At 40.7% G+C, this 17,990-nt stretch overlaps 1 protein-coding gene across 2 annotated transcripts in view; it reads left to right on the forward strand.

The window, feature by feature from the left end:
* AP2B1 (adaptor related protein complex 2 subunit beta 1) overlaps positions 1 to 15,610 on the forward strand; it is a 158,728-nt gene extending 143,118 nt beyond the window's left edge. For both annotated transcript variants that reach the window (XM_082246175.1, XM_082246176.1), the window contains 2 exons: positions 5,654 to 5,808; positions 14,760 to 15,610. In XM_082246175.1, the coding sequence (XP_082102301.1) occupies positions 5,654 to 5,808; positions 14,760 to 14,834 (230 nt within the window). In that variant the 3' untranslated portion in view covers positions 14,835 to 15,610. The remainder of the gene's footprint in view (positions 1 to 5,653; positions 5,809 to 14,759) is intronic.
* Positions 15,611 to 17,990: the final 2,380 nt, after the last annotated feature.

The following is a 17,990-nucleotide window of genomic DNA, read 5'->3' on the forward strand; positions in this document are numbered from 1 at the left end:
GTTTCATTTTTTTGTGGGGCAAAAATAACATTGTACAGGCAATATAGGCTTCTGTAAAGTTTGCAAGTTTGTTTCCATTGCAGAATGTTTACAGTATATTTAAAGACTAAACTTTATTGGCTTATTGTCAATGTGTCCCATTTGGCAAATTTCCCTTCATTTCAGTCCTGTAGACATAACAAGAAATTGGAGGAACTCCTTGGATATTTGTCACCAGAAAAAAATGTTCCAATTGGATGATTTTCCCTTCCAATCCTCTTCTGATAACAATCTAAAATTTTGTATTTTCCTTTTACTTTTAATCCCATGAGAGAGGTGACCAGAAAGGATAGAGAACGTGGAAGACATTTGTGAATGCAGTTTTATTGTGTTTTTTCATTTTCTTTTCTTTTTTTTTTTTTTAATGGTACACCGTGTTTCAAGGCCACAAAGAACTTCTTCCTCAGGCAGCAGTGTTAGTAACCAGAAAACAAACAGAGTAATAAGCAACAGTATCCAGTCACAATCCCTCACCCACAGAAATGTCCATAGAAAATGCACAATCACATTTAAAGTGTAAGTCCACCCTAAAACTAAAAATCTCTGCATCTACAGACATCCATGATCTAACACTTGCCTAACTAGCCCGGTAAAGAACAAATCAGTATACATACCTTTTCTGAAGCCAATCTGATCCTGTCTCCAGCGGCAAAAGCTCTGCAGAGGACACAGCTTAAAATGGCTGTTAAATGAATGGGGAGTGACGTCGCCCATAGAGATAATATGTCACTTCCATTGTCTGATGTGCCCTCTGCACCCACCTACACAGAGAAGCCGCCTCTCTCAGTGTGTGATCGGGACGGATCGGCTCCAAAAAAGGCATGTATACTGATTTTTTTTTTCTTTACAGGGCTAGATAAGGTTAGTGTTAGATCGTGGATGTCTGTAGATGCAGGGATTTTAATGTTAGGGTGTACTTCCCTTTTAAGGTACATAGAGTGCAAACAAGGCATAAAATACCCCCAGTACTAAGCAAATCACTGTATATAGCTTAAAATAGAAGCGCTGTTTATTTCCCACCATGGTAACCCTCCTCCCTTCAATCCAGCCCGATCACAACATGGGATCGAAAAATAGGAAGTGCACCAAAGCCAGACCAGAAGTACGTCATCTGACATACCTCCCAACCACGCCTAGCATGCTCACACCAATACTTCTTTCAGCCCCATTATTTGTTGTGACTTCAGAGCCACTTGGGGAAAAAAACGTCCCCTTTCCTGTTCTTTCTTCTGTTCGTTACTCCTATCCATCTACTATGTCTACTATATACCCTTCATTGCTACTTCTCTCATTTCACTATGAGTTATTAGATCTTATCCTACACAGCCCACATACATCAAATCACAACAACATACATTGATAATTCCATAGTTTTATTCACCTTCTACTTTAAATGGCTTATTTATAATGTTTGAAATGCATATATCCAAAGTGTGTGTGTATGTATGTGTATATATAGATTATATGTGTGTGTGTATGTATAGGGATTTTTTTCAGGGGGGTAATGCAGTTCTGGGACATCAAGCACTGAATGGGGTGTGCTGGAGGGTTTATTGATGCCAACTGCTGGGTGGATTATTTTTTGCTGGTGGGGGATCTATTTCTGCTGGGGGGATCTTACGTTGCCAGTGGGTCAATTATTGCTGTGCAGATTCTACTGTTGAGGGAGGGGTCTATTGTTGCTGGTTGTCCGGAGATCTACTGTATTATTACTGTTGGGTGTTTATTGTTTCTAGGGAGATTTATTGTTGTTGGTTGGGGATCCTATTGTTGCTGGTGGAGATCCTATGTTGCTAGGGGTCAGTTGATGCTGGGAGGGATTCACTGTTGAGGGAAGGGTCTGTTGATGCTGGCTGCTAGAGGGTTTGTTGATGCTGGCTGCTGGGAGATTTATTCAATTGTTATATGGGAGGTGTATTGTTTCTGGGGGGAGCTATTGTTGCTGGCTGCACAGGATTGTGCTCAGAGGGGGGTAGGGAATGGAGACAAGGGGTGACTCAGAAGAGAGTGTAATCCCAGACAGATTCAGTGATGTTAAGATCAGGGCTCTGTGGGGCCAAATCCATTACTTCCAGGACTCCTTGTTGTCATTATATTGAAATACCTTCTTGAACTATTATTTGTGTCCTTGTTGCGTCGCCACTCGTGTACGTGTGCGCAGTCTATTCATCTCCACCTGTTTGCCCTCTTCCCTGTAACAAGATGAAGAGTAGTGAGCATTTGAGAAAGAATCACAGCCGATTCCAGTTCAGTGGCTCTGCTCTAGCAGAGAGGGAGAGAGCCGAGAGTACACAAGAAAAAGGATGGCTGCTAAAAATAGCACAGGTCATGTGACAATCTGCTGGCATTACATCTGAAAGAGTTAACCCATGGATTCCTAGGGAATTTATTGCTGTATTTGTGAGTAGTTGGAGAAGAAAGACATCCACAACAGTGCAGTGTTTGCACTATGCAGGGGTTATAGCAAGCATTATGAACCTTCAAGAGTCAGATCTTTTAATGTTAGTGACATCTGTTGGCCTGCAGTAGGGGTATGACATGGCTTGGTCGTATCTCCTTGGAAATGAAACCTTCCCTGCAAAAGCTGACATGTATATGTGATGACACACGCTATTATAAATCCACAGTAAGCCAGACTGCAACACATGGTGCTATGTCGCTGTGTAATTGCATGTCCTTTCTACAAGTCCTAAGCAACATCGGTTGCGCAGAGCTTTCACCACATCTGCCCTTATCCTTTTATCTGTGTAATGAAATGCAAACTACACAGATACAATGAATTAGGCAGAAGCGTTAGTTAAGCCACACATAGATGGATTCATTATTTTTATACAGGATTTGTATAGTTTGCGTAGTGCTTTAAAAGATAATGGGAGACAGTACAGTTACAATGCAATGCAAGACGAGAGGGTTAAAAAGGCCTTGATCGTGAATATGTATGTGTGTATGCATAAATTGAACAGGTTTATGTGCCTAAAATATGGATCTTGACTTTATTAATACAGATATGAAGCAAGCTTGCATTAATAACTAGGGATGTTAGATATCCTATCTGAATGTTTGCTATTACTCAATGATATGATGTTAGTTGGGGTTCTCTTATTTACAAATTCCATGGGCATTCTCACAGATACATTTCCTGGTTTACATGTCGTTTAAGGAGTTTGTGAAATGTTAATTTATACATAGCTTTTCCTGGCTTAGTGATCCACACTAGAACACGCATAGTAACTTGTTCATTCAAGCTTTTCTGCTCTTTATGTGAGTGCTTTGTTCATTCATTCCAAATTATTTATTCCAGTGATTTTTTTTTTTTAAGTAATTAATAATGCATTGAAATGTAACTACAACAAAACTAGAAAAAAATAGTTAAAATTTCTTGAAATGCAGTGTGAAAAAGTGTAGTATGCTGTGTGAAATGTCTGTTGCAGGCCACATGGAGAGGTAAAATACTATGACTTGACTGGATAGTCATTTTTTCTGTTAAATGATAGAAATCCTGTATTGGGGGCCTGTGTATATGTCAGGGGACTGAAAAATGTTTCAGCTGTTTGCTTATTTCTGTACTACATCTACTTACTGACTTTGAACATTAAAGTATTCACATATTCTTAAGTTGTAAATGAGCTCTGAAAGAAGCCTTCACTGACCTCTGTAGCTGTAAGCACTGTGGAGAAGCTGAAGTGTTATGTAAACTCTAATGCTAGGTAAATACATAAAGTTTTTATTTCAATAAACCCAGGGGGCTGAGCAAAAAAAGTCAGAGGTTGCCGTACTAAGCAATGTTAGGCTCCTTTCACACGGTCTGCCTCCGCCGGCGGACTCCGTGCTGTTCAGCGGGGGATCAATCTGCTGATCCCCACTGAGCAGGCGGATGACAGCTCCCTCTCCGCTCTGTGTGCGGAGAGGGAGCTGTCAGATCCCTGCTCTCCTCTGTGGGGGAATCGGATGAGAACGGACCGCGTGTCCGTTCTCATCCGATCCCACCCGATCCGCTGCAGGGATGGAAAATAGGGTTTCCATCTGTCCGGATTTCATGGACAGGATCAGAATCGGATGGCAGCGGGTGTCAGCGGAGATGTCTCTGCTGACATCCGCTGCCCCATAGGGATGCATGGAGGATCCAATCCGGTCCGCCTAAATGACTGAAAGGCGGATCTGATCGGATCGTTCGTGTGAAAGGACCCTAAAGCTGGATACACACTATCCAACTTTTGTGGTTAGATTTCCTTCAGATTTACCTTTCCTATGTAGTGCAAGGGCCTGCCAGATTGCATACAAATTGAAAGTGTTTAGGTTTGACCTCATATTATATGGTTTTGGTAAGTCTAAAGGAAAACGTCTTCAGAAAAATCTTATAGTGTGTATGGCCCTTTAGTGTGGTGATCTCCCCCTCTGAGCTATTGTGTTTTGACCAGGGGACTGCAACCTCCCCCCACCGAAAAAAAACTGATCAGCGATTGCAGCCACTGACTGCAAGCACTTAATCGGATGCTAGTTTTTCAGCATGCTCACTCGACAGAAGCTAGTCGTTAGACCATTTTCTGTTCCAACAGGATGCTGTACACACTGGCCAAATGTCTGCCGGTTTCTGTTGAAAATTCTCTTGCTGCATTTTGGTCTGTTAAATATACAGTTGAAAGGTTTTATTATATCTGTTGGACAAGTGGAAAAAAAAAGTTGTTTAACCAGCAAAAAAAATCTTTTGAGCTGATACATTCCTATACTCTCTGCCTCTGGACTACTATCTGCATTGCTCCATAAGAGTGGGAGATGTTATGTAGTCCTAAGAGTGTTATGTAGTATTCCGAACACACTCTCTGTCAAGCCTGGGACTAGGGGTGGGCAGGAGGGACAGCTGGCCTAGGCGCAATGGTTTAATTTCAGGGATGGAGGCGCCTTGACTCTAACCCTAAGGGAAGGAGGGGCGCAGTTTGGCATCTTTGCCCTGGGCGCTGGATGACCTTGTCCCAGCACTGGGGACAGCCCTGCTCATTGCAGTCCTTACCCTAGGACAGAAAATGCAATAATGGCAGGGTTGCAAGGTTAAGATAAAGGAAGAAAAGTGTGGGGAAAAAACAAATGCAGTCACCAATCCAAGGACCAAGAAGCTGCAGTACTATCTGTTCTTGGGTTTAAATAGGTTTTAATCTTCAAAGTTTACAACAGAGGCGCTGAAAGTACAGCTCCTCCTTCCTTATTTTCTCTGACAGCAGGCACTTGGCAGCCTGCCAGCTCTCTAATGTAGTGTAAATGTATATTTGAAAGTTTTTCGAAAGTCATAACAAAATATGGCTTAGCATCATAAATGTAGAACACAACATTTCGAGTCCTATACATACAGAAGAAACATATTGAGTACTTTGTATGAGTTTTGTTTTTTCCTTTTGTATAACAGCAATTCTTGCTGCTGTGATTGTACCTCATATGTGGATTACTGCTCTGCGCTCTGAGGATTTTCATACAGCTTTGAAGACAAATCATACCCAGAAAAAGACTCTCCTTTTTAAATGACATCTTTCATAGAACTGGTTTTTGTTGTATTCAAGTATAATGGTCAGACATTGTAAGTGCAAAAAGAAAACTATTTGACTACATGTAATTTTCTTTTTAGACTCTGTTTCCAGTAAGCTGCAAAATAACAATGTTTACACTATTGCCAAGCGGAACGTGGAAGGACAGGACATGCTGTATCAGTCCCTAAAACTTACCAACGGCATCTGGATCTTGGCAGAGCTGAGGATACAGCCTGGGAACCCAAATTACACAGTAAGTGTACAGAAAATATGCAACCCAATATGCAATTTGATTAAAAAACATAAAATCGTTTTGACTATCCAGTTGTACCCAGTAGGTATTTCCCTTCTGTATCTTTAAATGATATACTGCTAAAAAATTACCTTTTCTGGAAACTTCTGCTCTGAAAAATCCTACTAGTTTTCTTTGTAAGTTGTGTTTGCCATAATTAACACTATCTGTACCATGCTGGCAGAAATTCCTTATAATTTCTAAAATAGATTTGAACACTGTCTGTCCTAACAAAGGTTTAAAGGTTTAGAAGCTGTGCTTCCTATGTTGTATGTTACCTGGAAGGAAACTCAGACTGTCCTTAGGAGAAATTTGCTTTGGCATTGTTCACAAATTCTTGCTGTCAGCCACAAGACCTTGTAGAAACCTCTAAAATGTAAAAAATAATAAAAAATAAAGTAATTGAATCAATAAAGTGATGAAAAATAAATAATATATAAATGTGCTGGTATCTTACAACCAAGTGAAATATACAGTCCCGAAAATAATGTCCCAAAGCAGAGGATACTGTGATAAAGCAAAACTCTTCATAGACAGCAAAGTGGATATGAATAGGGTGTCCTCATATAAACCACAGGTGAAATAAGTTCTCCACCATTAGTGAATCCACCACAATAAGGAAAACCTGCTTACCAGATGTAATCGACCATAAAGGTGATGTCACCTGCAAGCTGTGTTAGTTCCCGGAAGGACGGGCGTAGCGGCGAGCTGGCCGGCCGGCTCCAACAATTTTTACATTGCCTGATATTTATACAACACTGTAAGTGTATTTCTTTTATTTATTAAAGCATATTGTATGTTTTTACACTATGGAGCCCTTTATCTTTCTTGGAGATACTCCGGTTGGATATGCCCCCTCAAGGTGGATTTAAGGTATCAAGTATACTGCTTTTTCCCATTTGGCGTTTGATTGAGGTTCTCACCACTACCTTCTTGCTCATTTGGCGTTTTGACCTTTATGGTCGATTACATCTGGTAAGCAGGTTTTCCTTATGGTGGTGGATTCACTAATCGTGGAGAACTTTTTTCACGTGTGGTTTATATGAGGACACCATATTCATATGCACTTTGCTGTCTATGAAGAGTTTTGCTTTATCACAGTATCCTCTCCTTTGGGACATTATTTTTGGGACTGTATATTTCACTTGGTTGTAAGATACCACCAGCACATTTATATATTATTTATTTTTCATCACTTTATTGATTCAATTACTATTTCTATATTTATTCATTTATTTTTTAGCGCAACTTTTTTTTATCTTAATTGCTATTGTGTTATCACACTGTAGGTTGCTGCTTGAATTTTGTGGTATAACATGCACGGTTTAGGTGTACTTTTATTCTGTCTACACCATCTGTCATATGAAAATGCTTGTTACTATCGCTATATGTTTTCCTATATTTATTATCTCTGAAAATCAATAAAACTTATATATAAAAAAAATGTCACACAAGAAACCTGTACTGAGAAAAATATGTAACATTTTATTGCCAACTTCTTTCTAAAAAGGTGATTTCCCCAGTTCCAAGTACGTTTTGAGTCACTGACTTAGAATAAGCTTGTTGCCAATAAAGTCATAACTCCAGATCTGTCTACTTGTTCTGGGTCACACTGCTCATTACAGTTCCCAATGCTACTACAGAACAGATGCTGACAAACCAAGCTTCAACTGCCATAACCTGCACAGGGCCAAAGTGCGTCCAACAACGATCACCCCAGGAAATTGTCAGCTGTGCGGAGAGCCGTGAATAGCTGCGGCCTCCGGCGAGCTGTAATTATAGTGAACGAGGCCAGTGCGCTTACCTAGCCACTCAAAGCCACAGCAGGAATCTTCTGCAATTTGCACCATAGCCAGTGTGAATGTAGCCATACAATGTCTGTTCCTGGACAGCCTCTGGCAGTGGACGCTTACCTTGTTTGCCTTTGAGAACTGTACTATCATCAGCAAATTTGATGAGCAAGGCAGGGGAGACTTAGTACATGTTTATGCTGAAAGTAAATTTATACTGTATTGGTATTAATCTCAGAACAAGGTCAGGATGAATTAATTCAACTATTATTGATGTGGCAATTAACATCCCACTCAACATTCATTCCCCACGGAGAGTATGTTTTCATATCAAATATGAAAACGGGTCTCAAGCCTGGAAATCTCCCGCCGGATATTGCTACCTCTCCAGTGGGGAGTGAATTTGTAGATGCCCCAAATTTTGGTGCCCCTTCTAATGTTCCCAAGATGTTCATTCACTCTGACTGCCAGAGTCCTAATAGTGCGGCCTATGCATTGTAGGCCGCAGGGACATTCGAGCAAATAAACCACATTAGTAGTAGAACAACAAGTGAAAGGTTTTATCTGGAAGTTTTTAGATGTAGCAGTCAACTGAAACTCATATATTCTTCTACCAGGTAGGACATTAAAGTGGAGTTCCACCCATTTTAGTCACTTTAGATGTATGTAATCCCCTTTAAAACGACTTTTACCAATGGAAAGTTTTTTTTTTTTTTTTTGCTAGTAAATACCTGATTTTCTGCTTTATTCATCCTCTTGTCACTTCCGGGTCCGGTCGGCAATTACGTCATTCGGCGATTCGCAGTGTGTGCTGGGATTTATCTCAGGGCATGAAATCTCGCATTATTACACAGGAGAGGAGCTGTACTGTGTGTTCTGCCCCGCCTCCTCTCAGTGAGCTGTATGTATGTAGTGTATTGAGGCCGTTCTCCGCCCCGCCTCCTCTCAGTGAGCGAGGACTGAAAGCATTATATCCTCACTGAGCTCACTGAGAGGAGGCGGGGCGGAGCACAGCCTCAAAACACTACATACATACAGCTCACTGAGAGGAGGCGGGGCAGAGCACGCAGTGCAGCTCATCTCCTGTGTAATAATGCAGGATTTCATGCCATCCCAGCACACACTGTGAATCGCCGAATGACGTAATCGCCGACCAGACCCGGAAGCGAGAAGAGGATAAATAAAGCAGAAAATCAGGTATTTACTAGCAACAAAAAAAAAAAAACCTTTCCATTGGTAAAAGTCGTTTTAAAGGGGATTACATACATCTATGTAATCCAATTTCTTAAAAATGGGTGGAACTCCACTTTAACGGGGACACTTCCGACATGGAACAAAAACATTCAAATTTTGAAAAAAAAGATACACGATTGGGTCTATCTAAAACATTAGGGGCGACCTGTAAATGCAGGGGGGAACCCCTCTAAAGACAACTGGAGGAGCTTCAGGTAGGCGGGGACCCAACACCCCATCATTCCTAAGGACTCCCCAGTGCTTTTTGAAGATGCTGTTATAGAAAAGGTGTCGCGCTAATCATAAATATAAGCAGACCAGTCTATCAATATGAGAGTCCACGTGAGGGATAATGTCCACACCAGCCAATCAGAAGTGCAGGGAGAGAAAAAGGATCCGCCACCAAGTGGAGTAACTAAATACTCTTACCATCAACTCAGACCCAAAGGGATCATGCAGCGCCAGCAATACAGGTATAATGGAATGCATGTAAAATACACTCCTCCCCTCACAACTTCCTGGTATGGTAATCTATGTTAAACCTTGGTAGCCTCGCCACTCACAAGAAAAACAAAAATGCCCCTCATAGTGTAGAAAGTCTTAATCCTTTATTAGTAAAATAAAGAAAGCGGCTTACATTTATGTAGCCGAGTTTCAGCGTTCTGTCATAACAGATTCATGGACAATCATTGGTTTTCCCACCAACAAGATGGCCGCCGCATCCCTCGTCTGCACATGCGTCAGCCAATTCCGACGCGTTTCGTCATACAGTGACGTCGTCAGGGTTGTGGCTAGATGGAGAAACAGCACCAATATATATCCGAGGGAGGTGGAGCGATCTAGCAGTACCCGGAAGCAGACGCTTACCACAAGCGTTCCAGCCGCCGGGAACTATCTTTATACATACGAGGAATAGGTACTAAAAGGGAGGCCTTCATACTGGGGCATATATTCCAATATATAATCAAGAGATGTATAATAGGCCCCATAGAATGCTCATTTAAAAATAAATGTCAATCTATATATAGCTTATCTCAGCACAGACCGGGAAGCGGCTCCATCTAGTGGCGGGAAACCAGTAAATCACACAAAACTATCCATAGGACAACTAAAAATTTATATATATATATATATATATATATATATATATATATATATATATATATATATATATATATATATATATATATATATATATATATATAATATAAAACAGGACTAAAAGATAAAAAAAAATCTGATAAAAATCTGAACACATCATAAAATCACCAAATTAATTATTAATGGGTCCAAAAAATGGGGGTTATAATTATAACACCCCATTTGATTATCTCATATAAAAACTCCTATATTGCAGCTGGATATCAAGAAAAAATTCTACCTCTGGTACCAAAAGTAATAGCAAGCTGGAAGGGAACATGGCATTTAAGAGTTGCTAATAAAGGCGTTTGTCTCATTCGATGTTGAGTCCAAACGGGGCTTAAGATTTTATTTTATATATCCAGCTTGTCTCCAATCTGGACACACCTTTAGTCATGTTACTTCCTCTCCAGCTGCCCGTAAACCGATCGATCCCAAGGAACAACGTGCCATTTGGATCCCTATTGTGACATAAGTCATAGTGTCTAGAGACACTATGCTTAGGAAATCCTTTAATTATATTGGCCACGTGTTCCTTCAATTGAATATGAAGCATCTGAATTGTGCGGCCAACATATTCCAGGCCGCATGGACACCTAATCATATATACGACATGTTTGGTGACGCAGGTAATAAATGGTCGGATACTATGGGTTTCATGAGTTGATTCCGATTGGAACGAATCTACTCTCCTGTTGCCTGAAGTGTTCGGTTTGCATATGGCACATCTCCTACGTGGATAAAAGCCACCCCTCTCCTGAAAAAGGAAACCTCTTAGGTGGATTCAGTTTGGAGCCACCTGAAACCCCCCTAAACACCACAGGAGGTGTATCCTGTAAGAGAGGGCCAAGCACACTGTCATTTCGCAGCACCTGCCAGTGCTTGCGTAAAATTTTCTTAACTGAATAATGCTGCACCGAGTATGAAGAAAAGAAAGCATGCTGGAAAGAGTCATTCCTTTCTCTTACCCTTGGCTGCAGCAATTCAGTTCTCTCTCGTTGGTCTGCCTTAAAGGCCATATCCAACTCGGGTTCATTATAACCCTTCTCCAAAAACTTTTTCCGTAGCGAAGAGGCCTCCCTTAAAAAGTCACCCCTATTAGAACAATTTCGCTTGAGTCTTAGGAATTGACCGACAGGAACGGATTGTTCAATTTAAGTTCTTCCAGTATTTCTAATGAGGAGAAGCATGTCCTCAACCATGGCTTAAAATTTGCGCCTCCAAAGATGTTCAATAAATTTGGTACGTTTATTGACCTACAAAAATATGTTCGCAAATTAAACATCAAAAGATACTTAATGACCAATCCGGCTCGCCCTAGATCTGACTATTCTATGGGTATAAGGAATACTACCTTTTCAAACTCCTCAACTTTTAACCCCCCAGAGCTATTGGCGCCTTCTCGATCTGTGTTCCGAGACCTGGTGGCGAAGGACCTTGATTCGTTGCAAATCAAGAAACCAAGAAACATTCCAGCTTTCAATAAAGGGTTGAAAACTTTGAGGGAAAGAAAAGATATTATAGTGAGGCCGGCGGATAAAGGGGGAGGTATCGTTATATTAGATACCTCCGCCTATGACGCTGAAATGAATAGACTGTTGCCTGATCGGGACACATATGTCCCTTTTGGCTGGAAACCCTACCAAAATTTATAAAACAGAATTACTATCACTAGTAGATAGTGGTTTCCAAAGAAAATTATTAACTAAAAAAGAAAAAGCCTTTTTAGTGCCTTCAGCACCTCGGATTCCGGTCATCTACTATTTACCGAAGGTATGCAAGGACCCAGTACACCCGATTATCAGACCGATTATCAGTGGCATTGATTCTGTCACTTCCCGGGTGGGGAAGTACATTGATAGTTTTCTGCAGCCTTTGGTGTTTAAAACACCCTCATTTCTAAGAGACTCAACGCAGGTCATTAATGAACTTGCAAATGTAACTTGGAAGGATAGTTATATCCTGGCAACCGCTGGCGGTTGCAGGTGGCTCCTAACATCTTGAATCCACCTAAGAGGGTTTCCTTCTTTCAGGAGAGGGGTGGCTTTTATCCATGTAGGAGATGTGCCATATGCAAACGGAACACTGCAGGCATTAGGAGAGTAGATTCGTTCCAATCAGAATCAACTCATGAAACCCATAGTATCCGACCATTTATTACCTGCTGCACCAAACATGTCGTATATATGATTAGGTGTCCATGCGGCCTGGAATATGTTGGCCGCACAATTCGGATGCTTCATATTCGATTGAAGGAACACGTGGCCAATATAATTAAAGGATTTCATAAGCATAGTGTCTCTAGACACTATGACTTATGTCACAATAGGGATCCAAATGGCACGTTGTTCCCTGGGATTGATTAGTTTACGGCCAGCTGGAGAGGAAGTAACAGATGTAAAGAGTGCCCCCTTGTCCTCTGTGTTGACCTTAAAGTGAATAACTCAACACCAAGTTCACTATATGGACCCCTTATGTATTTATACATGTTGATCATATCCCACCTTAATCTCCTCTTCTCAAGAGAGAATAAATTCAGTTCCTCTAATCTTTTCTCATAGCTGAGCTCCTCCATGCCTCTTATCAATTTGGTTGCCCTTCTCTGCACTTTCCCCAGTTTTCCGATATCCTTTTTAAGAACTGGTGCCCAAAACTGAACTGCATATTCCAGATGAGGTCCTACTAATGATTTGTACAGGGGCAAAATTATATCTCTCTCTCTGGAGTTCATGCCTATGTTAATACAAGAAAGGACTTTGCTTGCTTTAGAAACCACAGCTTGGCACTGCATGCTATTAATAAGCTTAGGATCTACTAGAACACCCAGATCCTTCTCCGCTATGGATTCCCCCAGTTCTACTCCCCCTAGTATGTAAAGGGGGCATTGTGATAAAAGGGGACTGCACTGTAATGATTACAGTACACACCCCTTTTTATTACAGTGCCCTCTTTACATTGCCCCTGCAATCTTGCCTCCCTTTCCTCTCTTTCCATTTAACCTCTGCCTCCCCTACACAGGACTCCAGGCTGTGCTTAGTCCGTGTCCTCTCCCAGCTCCCCTACCTGCCTTTCATTGTCATCCTATCAGCAGGGGGCGGGGGGAGCTCTCCATTCCCATCTGCAGCTCCTCATGCCCCTGCCCTGCTGATAGGATGACCTCATCCGACGGGGGAGCCGGGAGAGGACATACAGGCATGATCACCTATCAGCGAGCAGCTGGTGAGCTGCAAACGTGGTCTGTGACAGCCCTGTGCAGTCCGCGGTCGCCGATCACCCCCCCCCCCCCTCCCTAGCTGTGCGCCCATTCATCAACAGGCCGCAGACGGGCATCGGTCCATGACCCGGAGGTTGGGGACCCCTTGGGTTATAAAGTTGTATTTATTTGTAGTTCATTTATGGAAGATTGTTGTTGGTTTGTCTCACATTGCCATAGTTGGACCCTTTGCAAACAAGTATTCCATACCCTTAAAGAAAAGAAAAAGTTGGCTGCCGTTAAAATTAGGGATGCATCAGCCGCCAAAAATTATCATTCGAAAATAGGGTTATCGATGTATTCTTTAGTGTTAGGAATTGTAAATTTGATGCTACACAGTAGAGCTGCACAATTCTGCATGAAATGAGAATCACAATTTTTTTGCTTAGAATAAATATCATGATTCTCAGCGCAACATCATCTTTTACATTATACAAGAAAATTGGGCTAACTTTACTGTTTCGTTTTTTAAACATTTTTAAAGTGTATTTTTTCCCAAAAAACTGCGTTTGAAAGACTCCAGTGCAAATACAGTATGACAAAATATTGCAGCGATTTCCATTTTATTCTCTAGGGTCTCTGCTAAAATATATATATATATATATATATATATATAATATTTGGGGGTTCTAAGTAATTTTCTAGCAAAAAAAATACTGATTTTAACTTGTAAGCACTTGTAAGCAACGATAGTCAGAAAAAGTCTTTAAGAGGTTAAACCGCCCTCGACTACAGACAGAAGTTCATTCCTTTGATCTAAAAGAACAAAATGATACATTGTAAAACACTGTTTATAGTTATCTAGCAGCCTTAACAATGTTGATAAATGTTGAGCCAGAGGCTCTTTTTTTTTTTTACAACTGTGTGAGTGAGCAGAGAACAGCTCTGTAAGAATCAAGGACATGCTGTTTTAAGATCATGGGGGGGGGGGGGGGGGTGAATCGAGATTGTGGTTTTTTTTTTTTAACCATTAATCGTACAGCTCTACTACACAGCAGTGACCTTCAGAATTTAATAAAGCAAGTTCAGACATAGGTTTAAAAAGGTGTCTGAACCCTAAAGCAAAAATGTATTCTGTTGCACGTTTACCAGTTCTCTGATGTGATAGTGGGGGTTTATCATGTTTTTCCCCATATCTGGAAGTGCAGGGTCTTTTAAGAGCTCTAGTGTCAAAATGAACCTATTAGGCTTAGTTCACTCAAAGGGGAATTGATAGATCTCGAAACTCTTATCTGTTGTTCTTTCATATGTTTTGTGGTATTCCACATAATAATTTTCTGCCAGTGTTCTGTTTTACCTTGGGGCTAAGACTTCCTTCTTCTTTGGGTTACTCCTATGCCTCCTATTGTAGTCTTTTAAAAAAAAAAATAAGAGGCAGAGTGGAAAATGCCAACAAGCACATAACCACCTTTCTTTTGCTTCCCCCGCGATTCCGATCAGCCAATGTTTTTCAGTATTCTAAGCTCTCCACTAACCATTTTTTCCCATTCTTTCAGCTTTCTCTGAAGTGCCGGGCTCCAGAGGTGTGTAATTATGTGTACCAGGTCTATGACTCCATATTGAAGAACTGAAGTGGCAGTCCAGTGGTTGATGTCTTACAATTGTACACTAGATATTTCTGATGTAAAATGTCCCATAACCCTCCTACTTTTACAATGTATTATTGGATTATCCATTCCAGCTCTTGGAAGCTTTGCTGTCGGAGCCCTGAGCAGTGATCAGGATTGTCTAAGGCACTTGTTATATATCTCTGAATGGGCAATGACTGCCTTTGGCCTCACAGGCTAGACACAAGTTCCTACATGAGTATATACAGACTAGCAGCTGTAATCATATACATGAAGTAGGGCTTTGCTATCATATGATGTATTTGCCATTTCTTTGTGCTCATGTCGCTATATACTATCCTGTTTCATGTAGTTGTCTTGCCAATATAACAGCCTGATTAAACTGGAGTAGTCATGTAGTATCAGGACTGAGTATGAACAGAAGCTTTTATCGGCTTGCTGTGCACTGAGCCAAGATTATTTCATGACCAGAAAATACCTACATTAGCCTAGTTTTATGTTATCATTTTGTGTTGTCATATCTGCCATACTTAACCTCTAGTAACAATTTTCTAGTAGATAAAAAAAAAAACTATATCATTCTTTGTGCCACATGTATACCCCTTGTTGTTGTGATACTCAGCTGCTGCTTGACACCTTCCTCTGCAAATGTACATTTCGTGCCAATGCTCAGTGCGTACTAGCCTGGCTGAGGATGTCACCTGTGTGTTGTAAGGTCCAGTTTTCAAAGTAATATGAAAAATGTTGTAAAACCAATAAAATGTGTTTCAGAAAACCAAGATGGGTAGTCTTTTTTTGCACAAGCATTTTACAGCCATTCTATCAGATAAAGACCTGCAGTGAGCGAATTTAAATAACACAGACCTGCAGGTTTTGGTTCATGTTCAAGCCATTTTGATCGTATCCCTGCTATATGCAAAAATTGGAATACAGTACCCTGATTTTTTTCAATCTCCTTTGTATATGATACAGCTGGATGGATGGGGCATGACCCTCGGATATGATCCCTTGCCCATGATATTAATAGCAGATACAAAACAAAAATGGACTGTATTGCAAATTACCATTCCTTAGATTAGATAATTGTAATAGTTTTCTTTTTTTTTTTTATTTCCTTTATTTTCAGCAGGGAATCCCGGAAATAACATGCTTCCTGTACCCTCACAACTCTACTGTATTTAAAGAAAAAGCTATGGTTGTAACCTAGACTCAAATACAAATATGTTTGCCTTTGTTTATCACCATTACATGGTGGATGAGATGGTTTTGTAGTTTACAAAAGAAAGAAAAAATTGTTTTTTTTTTTGTACATTCAAAGACACAGGCAAAAAAAAAATATTGACCAGTCTATGCAGTCTCATTAAGCACTTTTCTACCAAATGCATTTTCCATTTTTGGATATGAAGCCCCAAACATTTTTTTTTTTCTTATGTGGTTGGAGATTTCTAGCCATGCAAGCAATGGTGACAGTGGCAGTTACTATGAACTCAGGGGGTGCCAGCACTTGCTGCTTCCATAGGAGCCATCGGCAGGAGAAAGCTGTGATATACAGGTGCATTTAATAAAATTAAAATATCATTATAAAAGTTAATTTCAGTAATTCGATTCAAAAAGTGAAACTCATATATTTTATATTGATGTGTTACAAACACAAACAGAGTGATATACATTTCAAGCATTTCTTTCTTTTAACTGTGATGATTATGGCTTACGGCTAGTGAAAACCCCAAAATTCAGTATCTCAGAAAAGCAGAATATTACATAAGACCAATAAAAAAAAAAAAAAAAAAAAGGATTTTTAATGCAGAAATGTTGGCTTACTGAAAACTATGTCCATATACAGTATAGTATGCACTCAATACTTGGTTGGGGCTTCTTTTGCATTAATTACTAAATCGATGTGGCGTGGCATGGAGGCAATCGGCCTGTGGCACTGCTGAGGTGTTATGGGAGCCCAGGTTGTCTTGATAGAGACCTTCAGCTCATCTGCATTGTTGGGTCTTGTGTCTCTCATCTTCCTCTTGACAATACCCCACATATTCTCTATGGGGTTAAGGTCAGGCCAATCAAGCACAGTGATACCATGATCATTAAACCAGGTATTGGTACTTTTGGCAGGTGCCTGCTGGAAAATAAAATCAGCATCTCTCCTACAGCTGGTCAGCAGAGGGAAGCATGAAGTGCTCTAGAATTTCCTGGTAGAGGGCTGTGCTGACTTTGAACTTGATAAAACACAGTGGACCAACACCAGCAGATGACATGGCTCCCCAAATCATCTAGGACTGTGAAAATGTTGCATTTAATTTGGAAATCAAGGTCCCAGAGTCTGTAGGAAGAGTGGAGAGGTACAGAATCCAAGTTGCATGAGGTCCAGTGTGAAGTTTCCAGTCAGTGATGATTTGGGGAGCCATGTCATTTGCTGGTCCACTGTGTTTTATCAAGTCCAAAGTCAGCGCAGTGTACCTTGGTATATCCAATACCCTTCTCCTGACTGACACCTTTTAACAATGAGATCCCTCTGATACTTTGGCAGCCCTCTGCGGACCATGGCTATAATTCATATGTCTAGGCTATGGGGTAGAGTTGCAAGACAGAAGCCATTTCTTATGAAGAAAAACATCCAAGTCTGGCTAAATTTTGCAAAAACACATCTGAAGTCTCCCAAAAGCATGTGGGAAAATGTGCTCTGCTCTGATGAAACCAAGGTTGAACTTTTTGGCCATAACGCCAAAAGATATGTTTGGTGCAAAAACACTGCACATCACCAAAAGAACACCATACCCAGTGAAGCATGGTGGCAGCATCATGCTTTGTGCTGTTTTTCTTCAGCTGGAACAGGGGCCTAAGTCAAAGTAGAGGGAATTATGAACAGTTCCAAATACCAGTCAATATTGGCACAAAACCTTCAGGCTTCTGCAAGAAAGCTAAACATGACAAGAAACTTCATCTTTCAGCATGACAAAGACCCAAAGCATACATCCAAATCAACAAAGGAATGACTTCACCAGAAGAAGAATAAAGTTTTGGAATGGCCCAGCCAGAGCCCAGACTTGAATCTGATTGAACATTTGTGGGGTGATCTTAAGAGGGCTGTGCGCAGGAGAAGCCCTTGCAATCTGACAAATTTGAAGTGTTTTTGCAAGGAGTAGGCAAATATTG

Source organism: Pelophylax lessonae, assembly GCF_965119305.1.
Source record: "Pelophylax lessonae genome assembly, chromosome: 2".
In the NCBI taxonomy this organism is placed as follows: Eukaryota; Metazoa; Chordata; class Amphibia; order Anura; family Ranidae; genus Pelophylax; species Pelophylax lessonae.